Below are 20,394 nucleotides of genomic sequence, written 5' to 3'. Positions count from 1 at the left end.
CCGCTCCTTTGCGAGCATTATCCCCCACCGCCCCTCCATTTTCAGAGTCCTTTCTATTGTTCTCAGCCCTGCACCCCCAACAGACTGAAGCCCTGATCTGTGGCTACCTCTGTTCTCGTTTCTGAGATTCTGCTTCTCAGCCTCCACCCTGCTCCACCCCACCTGCCCCATGGGAAGAGCAGTCCACCTGTGACATGGGCTCAGTAGCTTGGCAAGGTCCTTGGCATCTGAGATGAAAGGCCTGAGTGAAGTAAGAAGTACAGTGTCACATTCAGGGAAGGCCCGCTCCCCACGGTGCAGAGGCCCCACCGATGGTGCAGGGGGGCCACTCAGGCTCATATGCTGAATCTGTTGTTTTTGGAACTGCAAAGCCTGTGGATAGGATCCCGAAGGACAGGATCCATGTCAGGGTCAAATGCAGCTTTTCTCCTAAAGTGGCACATGATTAGGCAAATAGAAAAAAAGAAAAATTTTAAGTTGAGAAGTATCACACAGCTTTGCTCCTAGAAGCCTTTAATGTGCTGACATGCCCTGTCACATTCAGTTGGAATTACTACCTGCTGCGTGAGTGGAGAGTGGGCAAGGGTCTCTCTCCACCAAACTCCGCACCGGGGAAGGCAGGTTCTGCTCGGCCTCAGCCACAGGCAGCCAAAAGCAGGGCCACGGACCCCACTTGATGCGGCCATGGGAGCACCAGCGCCCACCCCCAACAATGAGGGGCCAGGTCCAAGACAGCTCCCACCTGGCTGGGCCTACCTGCAGGGAAGGTGGCCAGGCTGTCCCCCAGGTTCCCGGTCTTGCCCATCTGTGAAAGCCCCTCACCCTCTGCTCTAGGGCATGTGCAGCACGGCTGGGGCTCAGGCGCTTGGCAAAGGCAGACTAAATGGGACCCACCACCCCCCATGCAGCCTGTCCAGAGCAATGGCGAGTTTTTTCCCTTTAAACCCATTTTCCCCATCTTTACTCCTTTTAATGCCAGGAAGTTCATTTAGGATAAAAACAGTGACAGAAAATAAACTTTTTGTTCCAAGTTCAAGTGGGTAAATGACCGTTAAAGGCAAGCCAAGACGGGGATCCCTGGGTGGCGCAGCGGTTTAGCGCCTGCCTTTGGCCCAGGGCGCGATCCTGGAGACCCAGGATCGAATCCCACGTCAGGCTTCCGGTGCATGGAGCCTGCTTCTCCCTCTGCCTGTGTCTCTGCCTCTCTCTCTCTCACTGTGTGCCTATCATAAATAATAAAAAAAAAAAAAAAAAAAGGGCAAGCCAAGATGATGTGGGAGGCGTTCTGATCCGAGTTCAAAGCCAGTTCTGTCGCATGGACAAGGTGCTAGAAGCATTCAGGACCTTAGTCTCCCATTTATAGTAAGAGTCACAAAAGCCCTGTCCTAGGACTGGCTGAGAGAATATTCTGGAAGAGGCACTAATGGGCCCAGGTCCCAGGCCAGGAAGCGGGCAGCCAGCCACCTCCAGCACCAACCTGGACGTAACAGGCGAACCTGCAGACTCCCGGCTGCGTAGGGAAGGTGAGTGGTCAGCAACACCAGGTGTGCTCAAGGGCTCTGGAAGCTGGCCTAGGAGGTATGAACCATGCTTCAACTGAGTGGCCCCCTTCCCCAGAGAACACACAGGGCAGGAGGACTGACTTAGTTTATTAAGGGAACCGAGAACAGATCACGTATCCTGGAACCTGGGTTATGCAGGAAGGTAGAAAATATCTACAGTAATTGGGTGACAAACAGAACGGAGCACAGCACAAGGTCCCAGGCCAGCCCACCATGGGAAACTGCCACACTCCCTGCACGGAATACTAAAACCGAGTGGTTTTAGCAGCTGCCCCAAGACTCCAGTAATGATGAAATGGAACAAGGATTCTACACGGCTCCCCTCAGCTTCCCCGGAGAGAGTGGATGTGAACAGGTCAGAGGCCTGTCCGCAACAAAGTGGGGCAGCCAATGCTGCCTCTGTCCTGGCCACTTGAGGCTGGAACAAAGGCAAGCCTGGCCTCCTGCCCGGGGCAGATGGCAAGGCCAGTCGAATCCACAGGCTGCCTCATGGGCTGGGGGAGGTTGGAAGATGTGGTATCAGGGAAGCATTCCCACACCAGGCATCCACCCTTCAGAAGAGCCGTGGATCCATGGTGACCCCGCTCACCCCACTGCCCCCACAGGGGTACGGAAACAGCCCCTGCAGCCTATATACTGAAAGTGTGGCAAGGCTGGAGGGGAAGGTGGGAGGCCAGGGAAGCCTGGGGTGTGGAGCTGCAGATAGAAGCGGAGCCCTGGAGGCTTCTGTGAAATGGGCGGACAAGTGTCCCCAGCTTCATGTCCACCCACAATCTCAGAATAGGCCCTTGTTTGGAAATAGGCTCTTTGCAGCTGTAATTAAGATGAGGTCATTCTGGACTGGGGGCCCTAAACTGAACGACGGTGCCCTTATAAGCGATGAGGACACCAGAGCAGAGGCAGAGATGGGGGTGATGCGGCCACAAACCAGGAACACGGGCAACACCCGAAGCCAGGAGGGAGGCATGGGATGGTCTCTCCTATCAGGGCCTCCGGAGGGAAGCAGCCCGGCCCACATCTTGAGTTCGGACTCTGGCCTCCTGAACTGAGAATCATCCCTGTGGTGAGCCACCCAGGCTGCGCGACCCAGGGCCACCTGCTCCACGTCTAGCCGCCACTGCCAAACCCAGTGCCCAGATTCTTCCCTCAGCGTGGGCACCTGAAACGTCCCACAGCTGCGGGCTGGACCCACACCAGGGGCTAGTGGGGTAGGTGTGAAATGCCTTCAAATTAGGGTTTTAGTTCCAAGACGGTAACTCCAGCAGCTTCATGAACTCTGACCTCGATATTCCAAAAGGGACCTCGGAAGCGGACAGCTCGACGAGTGGCGGCTGGACCTTGGCCCAGGGGCCTCCTGGAGCCGCGCTGTGGGGGGGCTCTGCTGGCCCGGCTGGTGCTCCCCACTGTGCGTCCTCTGGTGTTTGTGGAGGTCGGTGCCCCGGCGGAAGCCCCTGCCGCAGGCTGAGCACACGAAGGGCTTCTCACCCGCGTGTGTCCTCCGGTGCGCGCTGAAGTGGGAGCTGTTGCTGAAGCGCTTCCCACACTCGGCGCACGCGTACGGCCGCTCCCCGGTGTGCGTCCTGCGGTGGATGACCAGGCTGGAGCTCTGGCTGAAGCGCTTCCCGCACTCGGCGCATGCGTAGGGCTTCTCGCCCGTGTGGACTCTCTGGTGCGTGCTGAAGTTGGAGCGGTCACTGAAGCCCTTCCCGCACACCTGACACTTGTAAGGCCGCTCCCCGGTGTGTGTGCGCTGGTGCTTCGTTAAGTGGGACGTTTTACTAAAGCCTTTGCCACACTCGGGGCACGTGTAGGGCTTTTCAACTCTTCGGGGTCCTCCTCTCTCCAGAGGCTGCTCGGGCCTGGTCATGCCCCTGACTGGCTCTCGGTCCCGCTCCCTGCTCATTGACACATGCTTCCTGGAGTCCTCTCCATCCTCCGGAAGCAGCCCAAGCCCTGAGACAGAGAAAGCACAGTGCCTGAGGCCTTCACGGGGAGAGGGACACTTCTAATGAGAGAAGGCACAGGCCGTGCGGCCGCCCCATTGTAAAACATGAGAGCAAGCCTCAGAGCACTCAGCAGGGGAGCATCAGTCAGCCCTGAATGGAGATGAACGTGGACCATGGCCAGCAGCTTGTGAAGCCCTCACACCAGCAAGGTGGGTGCTGTGACTGCCCCATTACAAGAGGGGGAAACTGAGGCACGAGGACATTAAGGAGCTCACCCAGAGTCACTTGGCTAGTAAGTCACAGGCGGGCTCTGGAGTGTGGACTCATAAGCTCTAGGCCAGAGTTGCTCACTTGGGGGCAATGGTGGCTGTCAGAGGGCACGTGGCAATGTCTGAAGACATTTTAGTTATCATACGTGGGGAGAGGTGTTGCAACTGGCATCTAGAGGGTAATGCTGGTGAACATCCTAAGGCTCACAAGGTGGCATCATCACAGAATCACACGAGCTCCAATGTCAACAGTGTTTTGGTGTTCAACCAAACAATGGCACCACCACCAGGTAAGGGACCTCTGAGGAGGTTACCCATAGATCTGCTTAACATCTACAATCAGCTGACTGTAAATGAAGCAGATCGCCTTCCATGCTGTGGGTGGGCCTCGTCTAATCAGTTGAAAGCCTTAATAGCAGAACTGAGATTTCCCAGAGAGGGACAGAGGAAGACAAAGAATCCTAACCAGGCTTCATGCCTGGCACAGAGCCCAATACAGAGCTTGATCTCCCAACCCCGAGATCATGACATGAGTTGAAATCAAGAGTTGGAGGCTTAAGTGACTGAGCCACCTGGAAGCCACCCCCAGAGAAGAATTCTGCCCCAAGACTGCAACACAGAAATCCTGCCGGTCTCCAGGCAGCTGGCTTGCCCTGCAGAGAGCATACTCAGGACTGCAACAGCAACTCTCACTCGAATTTCTTCTAGCCTGTGGGCCTGTTCTACAGCTTTTAGGCTTCCCAGCCTCCACAATCCTGTGAGCCAATTCCTTAAAATAAATTATCTTAACTTACACGATTATTGGTTCTGTTTCTCTGAAGAAACTCAACTGATACAGAGAAACATCTTGGGCGCCTGGGGGTGCTCAGTGGGTTAAGTGTCTGTCTTCAGTTTGGGTCATGGTCTCAGGGCCTGGGATCCAGCCCCACACTGGGCTCCCTGCTCAGCAGAGTCTGCATCTCCCTCTTCCCCTGCTCGTGCCCTTTCTCTAATAAATAAAATCTTAAAAAAAAAAAAAAAAAAAAAAAAGGCCTCTCAATTCCTTCAGAACCCGTTTCAGGGGCTGAATGGGTACCTGGAGTGTGAAGATGAGCTGAGCAGAGGAGCAGAAAATAGTGCTGGGTGGGGGGAACTGGGGGTGGGGGGAAGGAGAGGCTGTGGATGGCCAAGGCCTTGCCGGAGCAGCTCTAACCATGGGGCCCTGGGCAGCACAGAGGCTACAGTGAAACTGGGCCAACCGTGTGGTCCACTCCCACCTGCCTGGGAGGAGGTGAGCGGTCATACCCTCCCCACTGTGGCTGGGCCAGTGGCAGGTCACCAGCAACCCTGGCTTTGCAGGCTACACTCAGCTGGCTGCTGAGCAGACTCTCCAGGCAGTGCCTCTGGCCCCCCCGAACCAACATGGGCACAGGCTGAGTTCCTATTTCAAGATGCTCCCCGTGACCACTGGGCCACTGCAGTCTGAGCGCTATGGAACTGGCTTTGTCAGTTGTGGGGAGACATGGAAGATATTGGGCCTTGGGTCCCTGAGGCCCACACCCCGCTGCTGGGAAATGTTGAGCCAGCCACAGCCAACCTTAGGAAGGAGCCACCCCCTCCCCCACCGCAAGACTGGTCCACGTCAGACATGCCATGGATGAGCAGGGGCCAGTGGCTTCCCGCACATTACCCCTCTTCTCCGGCAGCACGTCCCAGCTGCAGTCCCGCGGAGTCGGGTCCGGGCGTTGCCACTCCTCCTGGGACAGGTACGCTGCCATGTCCTCCAAGGTCACTGGCGCCTGCTGGAACGGCACCCACTCAGCCCCACGCCGCTGCCCCTTCACGTGGGCCAGCCTGGTGTGCTCGCCACCCCTCCCACCTGTATCACAATGGCAGGTCCTGCCTGCCACCCCCAACTCCTTCCTTCCATATGCTGTCCTCCATCCCTCCTCCTCAAGCTCTGCTCACAGAATGGCTCAGTCTTGCTTACTGGGAGGGAGGACACTGTCACTGCTGGGCCAGAAGGCAGTGTGGACAGATTCACTGTATGGAGCAGCTGGTTCCGCTGTGCGCTCAGCCACCAGGGCCCACGCTCCTCAGGGGCACGAGTCAGGCATGCCCTGCCTCAGCTCAAATCAGCCCTGGGACCCAAGTGGGGTGTCTTGGAAACTTCGGGATGCCTCTAGGTCAGTGGTTCCCAAATCTAGCACCAGACCGACCTGAAGAGTATATTATTATTATTTTTTTTAAATCTTTTATTTTTTTAATTTTTATTTATTTATGATAGTTACAGAGAGAGAGAGAGGCAGAGACACAGGCAGAGGGAGAAGCAGGCTCCATGCACCGGGAGCCCGATGTGGGATTCGATCCCGGGTCTCCAGGATCGCGCCCTGGGCCAAAGGCAGGCGCCAAACCGCTGCGCCACCCAGGGATCCCTGAAGAGTATATTAAAACCCAAGCAAACAATGTCTAGAAGAAGCAAATCCACAGAGACAGAAAGGTTGCCAGAGACTGGGGAAGAGGTTTGGGGGGGGGCTGCCAATGGGTATGGGGTGTCCTGGGAAGGATAACGTTTTGAGGACTATGACAATGGTTATAGAACTATAAATACACTAAATGCTATGCACTCTAAATGGCTGAACCGCCTGGTATGTGAATTAAAGCCCCATAAAGCTGTTATTTTTTTAAAGATGTTCGTTTTAGAAAGAGTGAGTGAGAGTGAACACGAGCAGGTGGAGGAGCAGAGGGGGAGAGAGAATCTCAGGCTCCCTGCAGAACGCACAGCCTAACGTGGGGCTCGATCTCACGACCCTGAGATCATGCCCTGAGCTGAAATCAAGACTGAGCCCCCCAGGTGCCCCGCAATAAAGCTGTTATTTAAACAAACAAGCAGAGGAGAGTCTGATTCCAGCCCAGGGCTGGGGGAAGAATCTATATTTTTACCTAAAGTCCCAAGAGTCTAGTGCCCAGCTGGGTTTGAAGCAACTGCCCCAGCTCACCCTTAAGCCCTCCAATCCTCCGGGACACACCTCATACCCAGATGGCATCCGAGAGAAGACTTTCGGAGGAGAAAGTCAGGGTAAAGGGGCCATTCCAGAGGGAGCCACTATATGAAAGCTGGACCCAGCACGGGACACACACACGCTGCAGACTGGGAACGCCCACTCACCCGGGACCAGGATGGAACAAAGGACGTGGCCGATGCTGTTGCCATCTCCTGATGCTGGGAGGCCGCTGGGCCTGGGGAGAGCAGAGAGTTGCCAGAGAAGGCCGCACGGCCCACCTGTGCACACAGCAGCAAAGGCCCAGAGGCGCAACTACTCCTCACCTCCGCTCAGCTTCCGGGCAGGAACCAGTCCTTCCCACATGTAGAGGTCCAGCCTCCTAGGACACCCTCCTCCCTCCAGCTCGTTTCTTTCACCTAGAGGGATAGCTACTCACCCCTCTTTGGCCAGAGCTGGGGGCCCCTCTTTGGTCTGTGGCCCCGCTGGGCTGGGGGCTGCTGGCTGGAGCATCCAGACCCTTCCTCCAGAGACAGGTCCCCTGGCCTGGCCTCCTCTTGGTGTTTCAAGCACTGTTCTCCTGTCCCGTGGGGCCGTACATCATCAGGGAGCACTTCCAGGCCCTGCATGCAGAGAGGAATCTGCCCACCAGCTCCCGGAAGGTTGGGAGAAAACCCACAGTGTTCCCAAACACTCTCGTCTCAAGCACCCCTGGCCATCCTCCTGTTCCCTGGCTCCGCCCAGCTGTACCTCACTCCCCACCAGTGCTTCCTCCCCCTGCTGCCCCCACGGCCCTCCACATGCCAGAGTCCTTGCTCCAGACATGGCAGGGGAAGGAATGTGAGCTGGGAAGAGCTCAGGCTCCCAAGCGAGACAAAGTGAGACTTGCTCTGTCCCTGAGTGAGTCTCCATGGTCTCTTTCCATCACACTACATTGGTGCCATTGTCACATTCACCCTTCCCTCCTTGGTGCTCCCAACAAACTCTGGGCCAGCACCACCCTGAATCGGGTCTCCTTTCGGAAGTTTGCGCTACTACATGTGCTGTGTGTGTGTGTGTGTGTGTGTGTGTGTGTGTTTTATGTGCTCTGTTTTTTGAAGTCACCTACCAGTGCTCTGAAACAATCTATATCCCAATTCCACAGAAGGTGAATAGGATGAACTTGAGCTCTGCAGCAGTACTTGGGACAAGAGACATCCCCAGGGAACTGTGAGACCAGCGTGAGGGACCCCTACGCTAGGCTCGACATTCCACACCTCTGAGAGGAGACAGTCCCCAGAGGTTACGAGGTGCACAGAGACAGAGTGAAGCCATGCTAAGAACACCAACGCCGGGGATTCCCTGGGTGGCTCAGTGGTTTAGCGTCTACCTTCGGCCCAGGGCGGGATCCCGGGGTCCTGGGATCGAGTCCCACGTCGGGCTCCCTGCATGGAGCCTGCTTTTCCCTCTGCCTGTTTGTCTGCCTCTCTCTGTCTCTCATGAGTAAATAAATATTAAAAAAAACCAAAAACAAAAACAAGAACACCAAGGCTGGAGAGTCTGAGAAGGGATCCCGAGTTCTTACTGGCCACCATAACAGGGTTTGCTTCCTGCAATCAACTCACATGGTGATCAACTCTGGGAGGGATGTGTCTATCCTGAGGGACAAAAAGAAAAGCAGTGAGTAGCCAGTGGCACAACCACAGGGAGAAATGTCCCTGTCCCTGTCTGCTAAATATTTAATCAGCAAAAACTAATCTTATCTAAACAAGAGGAATTTATAAGACTTCCCACTCCTTGGAATGCAGCCGGTGTGACTTAGGAACTACATCTGACGTTTTGTTTAGTTGTTGTTTTATTTTAAAGATTTTATTTATTTATTCATGAGAGACATGAAGAGAGAGTCAGAGATACAGGCAGAGGGAGAAGCAGGCTCCATGCAGGGAGCCCAACGTGGGACTTGATCCCAGATCTCCAGGAACAGGCCCTGGGCTGAAGGCGGTGCTAAACTGCTGAGCCACCCAGGCTGCCCTCATTTTGTTTAGTTTTAACTTCAAAAATCACATGCGGCTGGTAGCGACCAGCATGGGTGGCACAGCTCTAGAGAGGCTGGGGACATGTGCGGGTTCTGACCAGGGCGTCCACCGGCCGCAGCTTTTTCTTCCCAGCGCTCCTCCTCATTCTGGCATCTCTTCAACCTCCAGGGCCCTGCCTGGGAAGATCTCCAGCCTTCCCCTACAGGCCCCCATGGAAACCTGTGTCTGAGCTATGCTGGGATGATTTAACGATCTAAATCACACAGCTCAGAGAGGGCTAGCGGGGCTGTGTGTGCTCAATCAACAGGCTTACACCCATTAGCCAAGGCTGAGAAACACTGCAGTTGCCTTTTTCAATTCACAGGGGCAGGCCGTAGCTCCAGAGCCCAAGGAATCTCCAAATGCAGACCTCAGGAACAGGGCCCTGAGGTCTTGGGGCCCCATTTCCTCACCTCAGGGCCAAATTGCCCCCCACCTCACCCGCTGCCTCTGTTTCCTGGGCTCCCGCTGCAGCCCTTCCACGAGGACCACGGCCTCCTCACCACTCTCCGGCTGCTGCTCCCGCACCCGGGCCTGGATCTCCCCGGGCAGCACCATCAAGAACTGCTCCAGCACCAGCAGCTCCAGGATCTGCTCCTTGGTGCGAAGCTCTGGCCGCAGCCAGCGGCAGCAGAGCTCCCACAGGCGGCTCAGGGCCTCCCGAGGCCCGGCCACCTCCTGGTAACAAAAGAGCCGGAAGAGCTGGCGGAAGGTCTCAGGGCTGGGGTCTTCCGACTCCTGGGAGGGCTCCTCTTCCCAGCAGAAATCCTCCTCCACCTTCACGATCAGGATGTCGTCTTGCTCCAGGGGCGGTGGAGGATGGAGACCGGGTGTGGCCGCCATTGTCCGGGGCAGGCCTTGCTTTCTTGTGCCTCAAGGGTCAAACTTGCGACACTGGAAATGATGTGTTCAGGACTCTGCGGAGAAACAATAAGCTGATCTGAGTGCAGTGTGACGCCCGATAAGCATCTACCCACAAGGCCCTGTCCTCGCCCCAGAGCCAACTCACCCTCATTGACAAAAAGAAAAGAGCTGAGCTAATTCAAAGCGTCCTGGCTGCTCACCCGCGGCTGATTCCCGGGCAAGTTGCTCAAAGTCCCGGGGCCTCGGTTCCTCATTCAAGGAGCAGAGAAAATGCTATCCCCACACACAGGCTGCTGAGGGCGCTAAACGGGGGTATCTGGAGGGGGTTTTGCTCATTGCCTGGAACGGGAGGGGCCCGAGCTCGAAGAACGCGGTTTTCAGGATCACGCTTGGCCCCTCTGGAGATGGGAGCCCCCTCTGCCCAGGGGGACGCGGACTGGATCGGCAAGCCCGCAAGGCCCGCCGGGCACCCCCGGGATGCTCAACTCCAGGGTCCAGGCTCCAGGGTCGGGGGTCCGGGGAGGGCCGGGACTTGAGGCCGGGCTGCGTCTCCCGGCTCCGTGCCCCGCTGGAGGGTGAGCGGCGGTCCAGGCCGGCGCGGGATGGAAGCTCGGGCCGGGACCCCGCGCCCCGCGCCCGCACTCACCGGCAGCGCGGCAGGCCAGGCGGAGACCAGGACCCCGGGCGCGGGGGCGCAGCGGAGAGGCGGCCCACGGCGCGGAACGGGGAGCCGCACAACGCACCACAGAGATGGGTCCTCGCGAGCCACGGGCTCTACTCGCTGTGGGCGGGCCCACCGGGGCACTGTGGGAAATGTAGTCCTCGCGCCATTGGCGGAGCTGGCTGTCGAGCGTGGGACTGAGTCTGGATAGGAGGGCCCACGCGATGCATTGTGGGCAAAGTAGTCCTTGAACCGCGTGGGCGGGCCCACGGGGGGCATTGTGGGTAAAGTAGTCCTTGCACCTGCAGGGAGCACGCTAGGGGTCCCGAGGCTCCGCAGGTGCTCGGCGGTTCTCCCCGCCTCTTTTCCGTCTGGCCTGGGAAAAGTACACGGTGGGAGGGGGCTTGTGGAATTTACGTTTCTATTTGCATGGTACTTTGTATGGACCAGGCTCTGTTTTAAGTACTTTGCGATAATTAACGGTTCATCTTTCAAACAACCGTAGGAGGGGATCCCTGGGTGGCTCAGCGGTTTGGCACCTGCCTTCGGTCCAGGCATGATCCTAGAGTCCCGGGATCGAGTCCCACATCGGGCTCCCTGCATGGAGCCTGCTTCTGTCTCTGCCTCTATGTGTCTATCATGAATAAATAAAATAATAAATAAATAAATAAATAAATAAATAAAACAACCCTAGGAGGTAGGTACTGTTAGTGATATTTTGTAGATGAAGAAAAGAGGCACACATTCGGTCAAGATTACACATAGACAGTAAGTGAAGAGCTGGGATGAGGTTGGAACCCAGGCATCCATCTGGTCCACCTCCTTAATTGTAGAGACTAGGAAATGAAGACCCAGAAAGTTACTTGCTTAGGGCATCTTGGGTGCCAATTTTTTTTTTTTTTTGGTACCAATCGGTTATTTCTTTTATTTGTTAATCTAATCAAAAATATTTATTGAGCTCTGCTTTGTACCAAGCAGGCACTGTGAACAGGCGGTGGCCTAGACAGATGGTCCCTGGTGTTCCAGCCTGGGGGACACTAAGCCCCTGGCCCTCTAAGCAGGTAAGGGGTCATGGTGAGGGTTAATTACCTGCCGAGCACATCCTGAGTGCTCCATTAACATCATCACTGATGTTAACATCATCACCAGGCGATTCCTGAGTCCTTCAGCTCTGGCATCCCCAGACCTAGCACCCTACCCTGTCTTCCCACTAGCTTTTCTTCCCATCCTACTCTCCATTCTCTTTCATGTTTCATTTCCCCCGCTACGTCCAACATCAGTGTTCATTGTGAACACATGGAGCAGAACAAGACACTGGGCTGCCTATGACTAATTTCTGGACACTGCCCCTCCCTGGGTGGGAGGCATCTGTAAGGGCAGATTTCAGGAGTGTCCCAGGTTACCACAGCCTTGTGGTGGAGCCTGAAGACAGGCAGGACCACCTATGCCTCAGTTTCTCCTTCAGCAGGGGGTTGCTAGACAGGAAGACGGGGATGGTAGAATGAACTAACACTGAAGTGTATATCTCTCCAGAGAACTGGTGCTTAAGTCCAAAACAAGAGGCCAGACACTCAGTTTGCTTTGGGAGGAGAATGTCCCCAGGGGGCACTTGGAACCAGTCACAGGCAGCATGTAGCAGGGGAGCAAGAAGATAGGACAAATAAAGTGAGAGAGGGAAAAAGTAAAGTTGAAGAGGCTTGTGGGGAATCTGAGGGAAAACCAGCCGGTTCTGTAGAATGGGACAATCATGCTTGCAGAATGTGCTGGGTTGTGTCTAGGGGAGCGGAAGAGGTGTGTGTGTGTGTGGGGGGGGGACAGTGGCGTTTTCAAAGCCATGCCACACCTTCCCCTTTCTGACTGCCTCCTGGTTAGCTGTGAGGACCGGGCATCTTTCCTTAGAACCATATCTACAGAAGCTAGCGAGTCTGTAGTGACCAAGGTCTGGCTAACATAGCTGTGGCCCTCTCCTCTCTGGGCAATTTTCAGTGACTACAACCAACAGATTTAAGTTAGGATGAATTTCTGTTTTGCTCAGGATTTTGTGTTTGTTTAGGGTTTCAGTCTTTTTTAAAAAAAGATTTTATTTATTTGAGAGTGAGAGAGAGATAGAAAGCATGAGCAGGAAGAGAGGCAGAGAGGGAGGGAGAAGCAGGCTCCTCACTGAGCAGGGAGCCTGATGTGGGGCTGGATCCAAGGCCCCCAGGATTGTGACCTGAGCCAAAGGTGGATGCTTAACTGATTGAGCCACTCAGGTGCCCCTATGATTTTGGTTATAATTCTATTTTGGGGGGTACACAAACATGTAGTCCCTAACAAATGTAAATCAGGATCAATTTGGGCCTCCACATACACCCAAACCAATACAAATCCTGGTTCTGCCACTTATCAACTAGGTATGCCTTACCTTCCTCACCTGTAAACTGGGGATTGCCATAGTTCCAACTTCAGAGTTGAGGGACAGGATTAGATGAGATTATGGGGGGGGGGTTTGTTTTTGTTTTTTTAGATTTTATTCATTTATTCATGAGAGGCACACAGAGAGAGAGAGGCAGAGAGCAGAGGGAGAAGCAGGCTCCATGCAGGGAGCCCGATGCGGGACTTGATCCCGGATCACACTCCAGGATCACACTCTGAGCCGAAGGCAGATGCTCAACCGCTGAGCCACGCAGGCGTCCCGAGATTATGTTTGTAAAGCACCTGTGACAATGTCCAATGCATAACAAATGCTCCTTAAGCATCAACTCTAGCTTCATGACTTGCAGCCACCCTGAGATGCAGTACATGGGTCTCAGTGAGTGGGGCTTGGATGCCTGATGCCGCAGAGTTCCTGTATGAGATCCATGGGTCCACCAGGGCCCATTGTGGGCATTGTGGGCATTGTTCACAGTCTGAATGAAAAGTATTTATAGTCATACACGCATACCACTATTTATATTTATACTTATAACTGTAACTTGGTTTCACGGTGTTTATGGAGTCTACAAACAGTTTGAGTTAAATGGCAGCCTCATACAGAAGCTTGCAGCCTCATATAGAAGCTTGCAGCACACATGTACCCTTCTCTGAAGACAGGGGAAGATGGCTTCAGATGGTGACACAGTTCTATCACCACATACAAGGCGTTGATTCAGCTCACATTTGGTCTTATTATTTGTGATAGGGGAAAAGGTGTACAATCAAGCCCTCCAAAAATTGTCATCTTTGGTACCAATTTCTCAATGTCCAAATGACTGAGAAATACAAGCTCAATATACAGGATGCCTGGGTGGCTCAGTGTTTGGGCATCTGCCTTTGGCTCAGGGCATGATCCCGGATTCCTGGGATCAAGTCCCACGTCAGGCTCCTTGCATAGAGCCTGCTTCTCCTCCCTCTGCCTGTGTCTCTGCCTCTCTTTCTGTGTCTTTCATGAATAAATAAAATCTTAAAAAGAAAATAAAATAAAGGGCAGCCCGGGTGGCTCATCGGTTTAGCGCCACCTTCAGCCCAGGGCCTGATCCTGGAGACCTGGGATCAAGTCCCACATCGGGCTCCCTAAGTGGAGCCTGCTTCTCCCTCTGCCTGTGTCTCTGCCTCTCTCTCTCTCCTCTCTGTGTATTCTCATGAATAAATACATAAAATCTTTTAAAAATAAAATAAAGAAAAAAATAAAAGCTCAATATACAAATCAAATAGTTTAGGTAATTTGACTAAATTATCTATGAGAATCATCAGAGCTACCATGCCCCAAAACTGATATATAATGGGTATTTTATTAAAATTTTTTTGTTTTTTTGTTTTTTTGAGAGAGAGAGAGAGAGAGAGAGAGGGAGACAATCCTGAAGCAGACTGCCTGATGAGCACAGAGCCCAAGCCTGAGGCCTAAGGCTTGATCCCAGGACCCTGAGATCATGATCTGAGCCAAAAACCAAGAGCCACCCTGGTACCCCTATGCTTTTTCTAAGACTTCCATGAGCTGATAATAAAAGCTAATGTTTTTTAAGCACTTCCTAAGTCCATGGGATTTTTCTTTTTCTTTTTTTTGCTGTGCTACCTACATCTTCACAATGACTCTCCCATATAGATATCATTATGACCCAAGTTTTCGTTAAGTAAACTGAGGCTCAGAAATGTACACAGCCCTCCCCGAGGCCACACAGCTAGGAAAGTGGAAAAGCCAAGTCAAACGCAGGCAGGTTCATTGCAGAGCCTGCTGCCCCAACCACTCTCCTGAACACCAGCCAGGTAATCAGAGCCTTGCCTTAGAACAAACATCTCAAATATTTCTAGAATGACTCTGGTCCTGCCTCAAGGTGGCCACTTGGGGCCATAATACCATCTCTGACTTTCTAAACACAGTGGGCAGATCTGCTTGGTTCATAGTTGTTGCTCAGTAAATATTTGCTGAATGACTGAATAAAGGGGTGGGAGCAATCTGTCCTTCAGACACTGACCTCTACTGCCCAGCCCTATACAAACTTGATTCATAAACATAATGGTGGTATAAATGGAGATGGACAGTACCTATGTCCCAAAGGATTCTTACTAGGATTAAATGATCTAGTATATTAAAACACTTCACTCTAGGGTGAAACCTAAGAACAGTTAGTAAACATTAGTGTTGTTACAATTTTCACTAACACAAAGAATAATGAACAAAGAGTGCTTGCTGTGAATGCTGGGAAATCTCTCCTTGGAGTTGGCCTGTGTTTTGGTTCCATTATTAAATTTGAGACAGAGGAGATGAACCGGGAGGCAGGAGACAGCCATTGTTTACACCCTCAACCACCCAGCATTTGAAACTTTGTCTTATCTCTACAGCCAGCAGGCCTTTAAATGAAAGGCAAAGTAGGGATCCCTGGGTGGCGCAGCGGTTTGGCGCCTGCCTTTGGCCCAGGGCGTGATCCTGGAGACCCGGGATCGAATCCCATGTCGGGCTCCCGGTGCATGGAGCCTGCTTCTCCATCTGCCTGTGTCTCTGCCTCTCTCTCTCTCTGTGACTATCACAAATAAATAAAAATTTAAAAAAAAAAAAAAAAAAAAAGAAAGGCAAAGTAAGAACAGCCTTGCAAAAAATCATGACCATCCCTCCGAGAAGAGCTGCCTCCAGGATAAAGGAGGCTGGAGTGTGGGGGATGTAAGGGAATTCAAGGACCACCAGGCATGCTTGGAAATCCTTACTCCTAGGGATGACAGCTGCTAAACTCTCCTGCTTGTCGTCTGCCCAGGCATCACTCAGAATGGGGTGAAGATTCACACACTCCTTTTGGGGAACAGTGTCTTCGTCTGCTCAGGCTGCTGTAACAGCACACCACAGACTGGGAGCCTTAGACCACCCGTATTTCTTATAGTTCTGAAGGCTGGAAGTCCACGATCAAGGCATTAGTGGACTCAGTTCCTCATGGGAGCTCTCTTCCAGCCTGCAGACTGCTACCTTCTCACAGTGTCCTCACAAGGTAGAGAGTGATCCCTCTTAATAAGGTTTCTCTTTTGAGTAAGGCCGCAATCCTATCAGGTCAGGGTGCCATTCGTATCATTTCATTTAACCTTAATTACCACCTACCGACCCTCTCTCCAAATATAGTCACATTGGGGTTAGGGCTTCAACCTATATTTTGGGGAGATACAATTCAGTCCAGAGAACACAGCCAGACCCCTAAACACTGCCAGTCCTTGGAATGACACATGATTCTCCTTGGTCCTTAGACCATCACCCGCTGCAGACTAGAGCCAGGGAGGGAGGCAAGACTGGCCTTTCAACAGTTTGCATACCTAACATTCTGGAATATTCATGCTATCCACAAAGACACTTGTTCTCTCCTATTTTTATTAAAATAAGTGTCCCTCATCTTTTGTACTGTCATGTAGGAAAGTGACGCGAGTATGGAGATTTTCTCCCTACTACAAGAAACAGCAATGCTGGCACAACGGCAGTTGCTGATGGAAGCTGGGGTCAGGGACATGGGGAGTAGAGGGGAACGTGAGCCCCATGCTGCCAACCAGATGTCTGACTGAAGACATCTGATAGCTGGATGTTCAAATGAAAACTCCTTTAATTTTTTTTTTTTTTAAACTCCTTTAATTTTGAATGTAAACTCAAGTTGGTTTTAAATCCTGTGTGAGAGGGACGCTTAGCGGTTGAGTGTCTGCCTTTGGATCAGGGCATGATCCCCAGGTCCTAGAATCGAGTCCTGTAAAGGCTCCTTTCGGGACCCTGCTTCTCCCTCTGCCTATGTCTCTGTGTCTTGCATGAATGAATAAATAAAATCTTTAAAAAAAAAATGAGTAAGTAAATCTTGTGAGATAAAAAAAAAATACATCAATACGTTTCTGGGCTATGTCTGGCACCCACAAACAAATAAAATTACACAGGTAGTGAATAATATTATGAAGAAACATGCAGTAGGAGGAGGGGAGAGAGTGATACAGTTCTTTTCGGTGGAGAGTATTTACAAAAAGACCATTAGTTCATAGGTGTCTGGGTGGCTCAGTTGGTTGAGCATCTGACTCTCGATTTTGGTTTGAGTCATGATCTCATGGATTGTGGGATCAAACCCCACACCTGGCTCCACACTCAGCAAGGGGTCTGCTTGAGATTCTTTCCCATTGCCCCTCCCCTCATTCTCTCTAAAAAAAAGTAGATGAAAAAAAAAAAAAAAAAGATCAGTAGTTCACCTGGGCCATAATGAAAGCCAGAATCTCCTTAGCTTCAATGCTCTTCAATGGCTTTCTCCAAAAGGGCAGGAGGCCAAAGCTAAGGGAAGAGAGAGGTAGAATGTCAGCTTCCTTCAAAAATCTATTTAGCCCTACCGAGGACTGAAGCCAACCATGCAGAGAGGCAGCCTGTGTGAGAGAGAGACAGAGTCAGACACAGAGAGTGAGAAAGGTACAGCTGGGGGATGCACTTCTTTCTCAGCCACTGTTCAGGAGAAAGTTCCTCATGCCACTTGCCAAACAATGGCATGGCAGGCTTTATCCAACCAGAGATAGGTGCCAGGAACACTACAAGGGGGTGTGCGTGATGACAGAGAGATACCAGGCGCCTGCCTTTGGCCCAGGGCGCGATCCTGGAGACCCGGGATCGAATCCCACATCGGGCTTCCGGTGCATGGAGCCTGCTTCTCCCTCTGCCTCTCTCTCTTTCTCTCTGTGACTATCATAAATAAATAAAAATTTAAAAAAAATATTAAAACTGGGCAAACCAGAAGTGAATACAGAAGTCTAAAAGTCAAGGCCTCCTTGAGAAGAGTTCAGAGGAGCCGAAGTAGAGTTTGGTCAAGGAATCTTTGCCACGACCTCCAGGGCAAATGCCACTCTCTGACAGACAAGAGGACGTGGAGCCTGCTTCTCCCTCTGCCTGCGTCTCTGCCTCTCTCTCTCTGTGCCTCTCATGAATAAATAAAATCTTTAAAAATTTAAATTAAATTAAAATTAAAAAAAGGAAGACTGCTTTCCAGAAGCAGGAAGTGCCCTTTGGGGTTCTCATCTTCTAAAGGCAGAAGCTGTTCCAGGGATGCCAAGACTGCCTCCGTCCACCTTCCAGGTCAATGCAGAGCCCCAAGGTTGTCCTGCCTCTTTCTTTTTTCCCTTCCTTCTTTCTAGACTTTACTCATTAGAGAGCGCGTGCACCAGTAGGGTGAGGGGCAGAGGGAGAGGTGGACTCCCGGCTGAGCAGGGCGCGCTATGCCCACTCCCTCCTGGGACTCCAGGGTCATGACCCACCGTGCCACCCGGCGCCCTCCCACTCCGGCGTCATGACCCCTGTGCCACCCGGGCGCCCTCCCAGGACTCCAGGGTCATGACCCACCGTGCCACCCGGGCGCCCTCCCAGGACTCCAGGGTCATGACCCACCGTGCCACCCGGGAGCCCCGCGGGCTTCTTTCTGTCATAATGACATCGGCCACCGATGCCTGAGCACCTGGAAACGTACGTTTGCTCTGTTCTTAATTTAGTAACAATAGGGCCAGCGTGGTGTCTCCAGGTGACCCCCCGAAGCCCCCAGAGTGAAGTACTGAACCCGAGGGTCACGCAGACCGGAAGCGGAAGTCGACGACAGATAGGGGACTGGAACCTGCGTCTTTGACTTCAGAGCCCCCCAAGCCCCAGGCGAAAGGCCCGAATAATACCCCAGGCAGCCTAAAGTCGGCCTCGGAGGCCACACCGGACGCTCTCTCCTCGTCCTCCGGGGCCGAACACCGGCCTGGGGCGCGCCCCGGGAGGCCAGCAAGGGGCCTCAGGTTAGAGTCCCGCCTCTGCCCCGGCGGCCGCGACGCCCACCGCACACAGCCAGCGCCGACTAAGCAAGCTCGGCACCCAGCGTCCCTCCACGCAAACGCCCCCCGGGTCCCCCGCCGCTCCTCCCGCGGTCCCCACGCGTCTTTCCCCCAAGCCTCGCGCGAAGCTCGTGCCTGCCGGAAGCGGAAGTCGCAGGAGCCGGAAAGCGGACCGGACTACATTTCCCAGAGTGCCCCGCACCGCGCCGAGCCCGCGGAAACCTGGGTGCCCCTGGGGTGCTCTGGGGTGCTGCCTTTCCTTGGGGGGGTGTCTTCGTGGGAGACGGCTCAGCGAGAGCCTTGGAGGGTGGAGTGTCCAGGTTCCTGAGGCCTAGCTAGTGCCTCGTGACCAGTGAGCCTCAGTTTCCACATCTGTGAATGGGGACGTTAGCCGTTCGAGGCTGTAACGCGTTCACAACCGTTCATATATATTTTCCAAAGCCTCTTGAGTCCTCCCACCTGCCGGGCGCAGGGGTTACCGAAACGGTCAGGAGACGCTTGTTTTCATGAAATTCAAATTCCACCAAGAGAGGCTGCCTTGATCTTCATGACCAGCATGGTGATCTTTTTAAGAAAGATTTTATTTATTTATTTATTTATTTATTTATTTATTTATTTATTTATTTATTTACTTACTTATTTACTTATTTACTTATTTATCTATTTGATTTGTTTATTTAATTTATTTATTTTATTTATTTAACGGAGAGAAAGCACAAGCAGGGTGAGCGGCAGCCAATGGGAGAGGGGGGAAGCAGGTTCCCCATGGAGCAGGGAACCTGACGGTGGGGCTGGATCCTGGGATCGAGGGATCCATCCTGGGGTCATGACCTGAGCGGAAGGCAGATACGGAATGAGCCACTCAGACGCCCTGAACTGTGTTTGAATGTGCTTTTTAAACAATATCATCAGCGGGCTCCCTGCATGGAGCCTGCTTCTCCCTCTGCCTGTGTCTCTGCTCCTCTCTCTGTGTCTCTCATGAATAAAGAAATAAATAATGTTTAAATGGGGGGTAGGGGCAGGACCCTCGCTTGCTGAGCCTGGAAAATCCCATGAGGTGTCAGATGAGGGAGGCCTCAGCCCTCACCCAGCTGGTGGCCGTATCTGGGTACATAATTAAGCGTCTGCACTGACCGTGATTTGGGCACAAAGCTTCCAGAGTTGGAGGTAAAGTCGTCGGAGGAAGTGCTCCACCGGCATGCACTGGTGACCCTAGATTGCTGCAGATCCTAACTTTCTGGGAAGGGCAAGAGCTCATATTTCACACAGTACAAAAGGAGACCAGAGTAAAAATTAAGTATCTCCTTCCCACTCTTGACCTCCAGCGCAGCTGACCTTCCCAGAAGCAACCATTTGTTCCAGGGTCATCAGAATCTTCACAGAGCTGTTCATGTCTCCTGTGCTGCCATCTGCTCTACACTGTTGCTCCTTGTGTTCCTCTCATCATGTCCTCAGGCAATCAGTCTGTATCTGCACAGAGTCAGGGGCTCAAATTTGACAGGCTGTGGGCCTGCTCTTTGCCACCTCCCCGTCCTCGTGTCCTCCCATGCTCTCTCTGTCTCCTGGTTCATGCTGCTCCAGCCACAGAGGCCTCCTTGCAATTTCTTGAACGTGTCTAGCATACTCCTGCCCCAGGGCCTTTGCACTAGCAGTGGCTTCTTTTCCCTCTGTGTGGAATGCTAGGACGCCAGTTATCTCTGTGGCTTATTCCTTTACTCCTTCACATCTTTACGCAATGTTCTCTTCCCAGTGAGGCCTCCCTAACCCTTTCCTCCGATCGTAAACCCTGGACTGTCCTGTACCCTTT

General features: G+C 52.9%; 1 protein-coding gene across 10 annotated transcripts; it reads right to left on the bottom strand.

Moving 5' to 3' along the window:
* Window positions 1-1,632: 1,632 nt before the first annotated feature.
* On the bottom strand, window positions 1,633-18,667 carry ZNF500 (zinc finger protein 500). 10 transcript variants are annotated; one of them, XM_025416629.3, is made up of 8 exons: window positions 18,166-18,667; window positions 16,989-17,067; window positions 9,254-9,729; window positions 8,363-8,395; window positions 7,198-7,381; window positions 6,926-6,996; window positions 5,447-5,558; window positions 1,633-3,515 (listed from the first exon to the last, which is right to left on the bottom strand). In XM_025416629.3, exons 3-8 carry the CDS (start codon window positions 9,653-9,655, stop codon window positions 2,830-2,832), a joined length of 1,488 nt encoding a protein of 495 aa, XP_025272414.1. In that variant the 5' UTR covers window positions 9,656-9,729; window positions 16,989-17,067; window positions 18,166-18,667; the 3' UTR covers window positions 1,633-2,829. The 10 variants fall into 10 exon arrangements, with proteins under 10 accessions (XP_025272414.1, XP_025272415.1, XP_048966909.1 ...); XM_025416630.3 differs by having other exon boundaries at window positions 18,245-18,667; XM_049110952.1 differs by lacking the exon at window positions 18,166-18,667 and adding an exon at window positions 18,036-18,053.
* Between the last annotated feature and the right edge of the window lie 1,727 nt (window positions 18,668-20,394).

Source organism: Canis lupus, chromosome 6 (genome assembly GCF_003254725.2).
Source record: "Canis lupus dingo isolate Sandy chromosome 6, ASM325472v2, whole genome shotgun sequence".
Taxonomy (NCBI): domain Eukaryota; kingdom Metazoa; phylum Chordata; class Mammalia; order Carnivora; family Canidae; genus Canis; species Canis lupus.
This window is presented reverse-complemented; position numbering and strand designations above follow the sequence as displayed.

Excerpts from the sequence above, each read along its gene's own strand:
- ZNF500 (XM_025416629.3), bottom strand. The coding sequence starts at position 9,655 with ATGGCGGCCACACCCGGTCTCCATCCTCCACCGCCCCTGGAGCAAGAC. Across the intron at positions 7,382-8,362 it reads CTCCCAGAGTTGATCACCAT|GGCCTGGAAGTGCTCCCTGA; the intron begins GTGAGTTGATTG and ends CTCTGCATGCAG. Across the intron at positions 3,516-5,446 it reads CGTGCTGCCGGAGAAGAGGG|GGCTTGGGCTGCTTCCGGAG; the intron begins GTAATGTGCGGG and ends TCTCTGTCTCAG.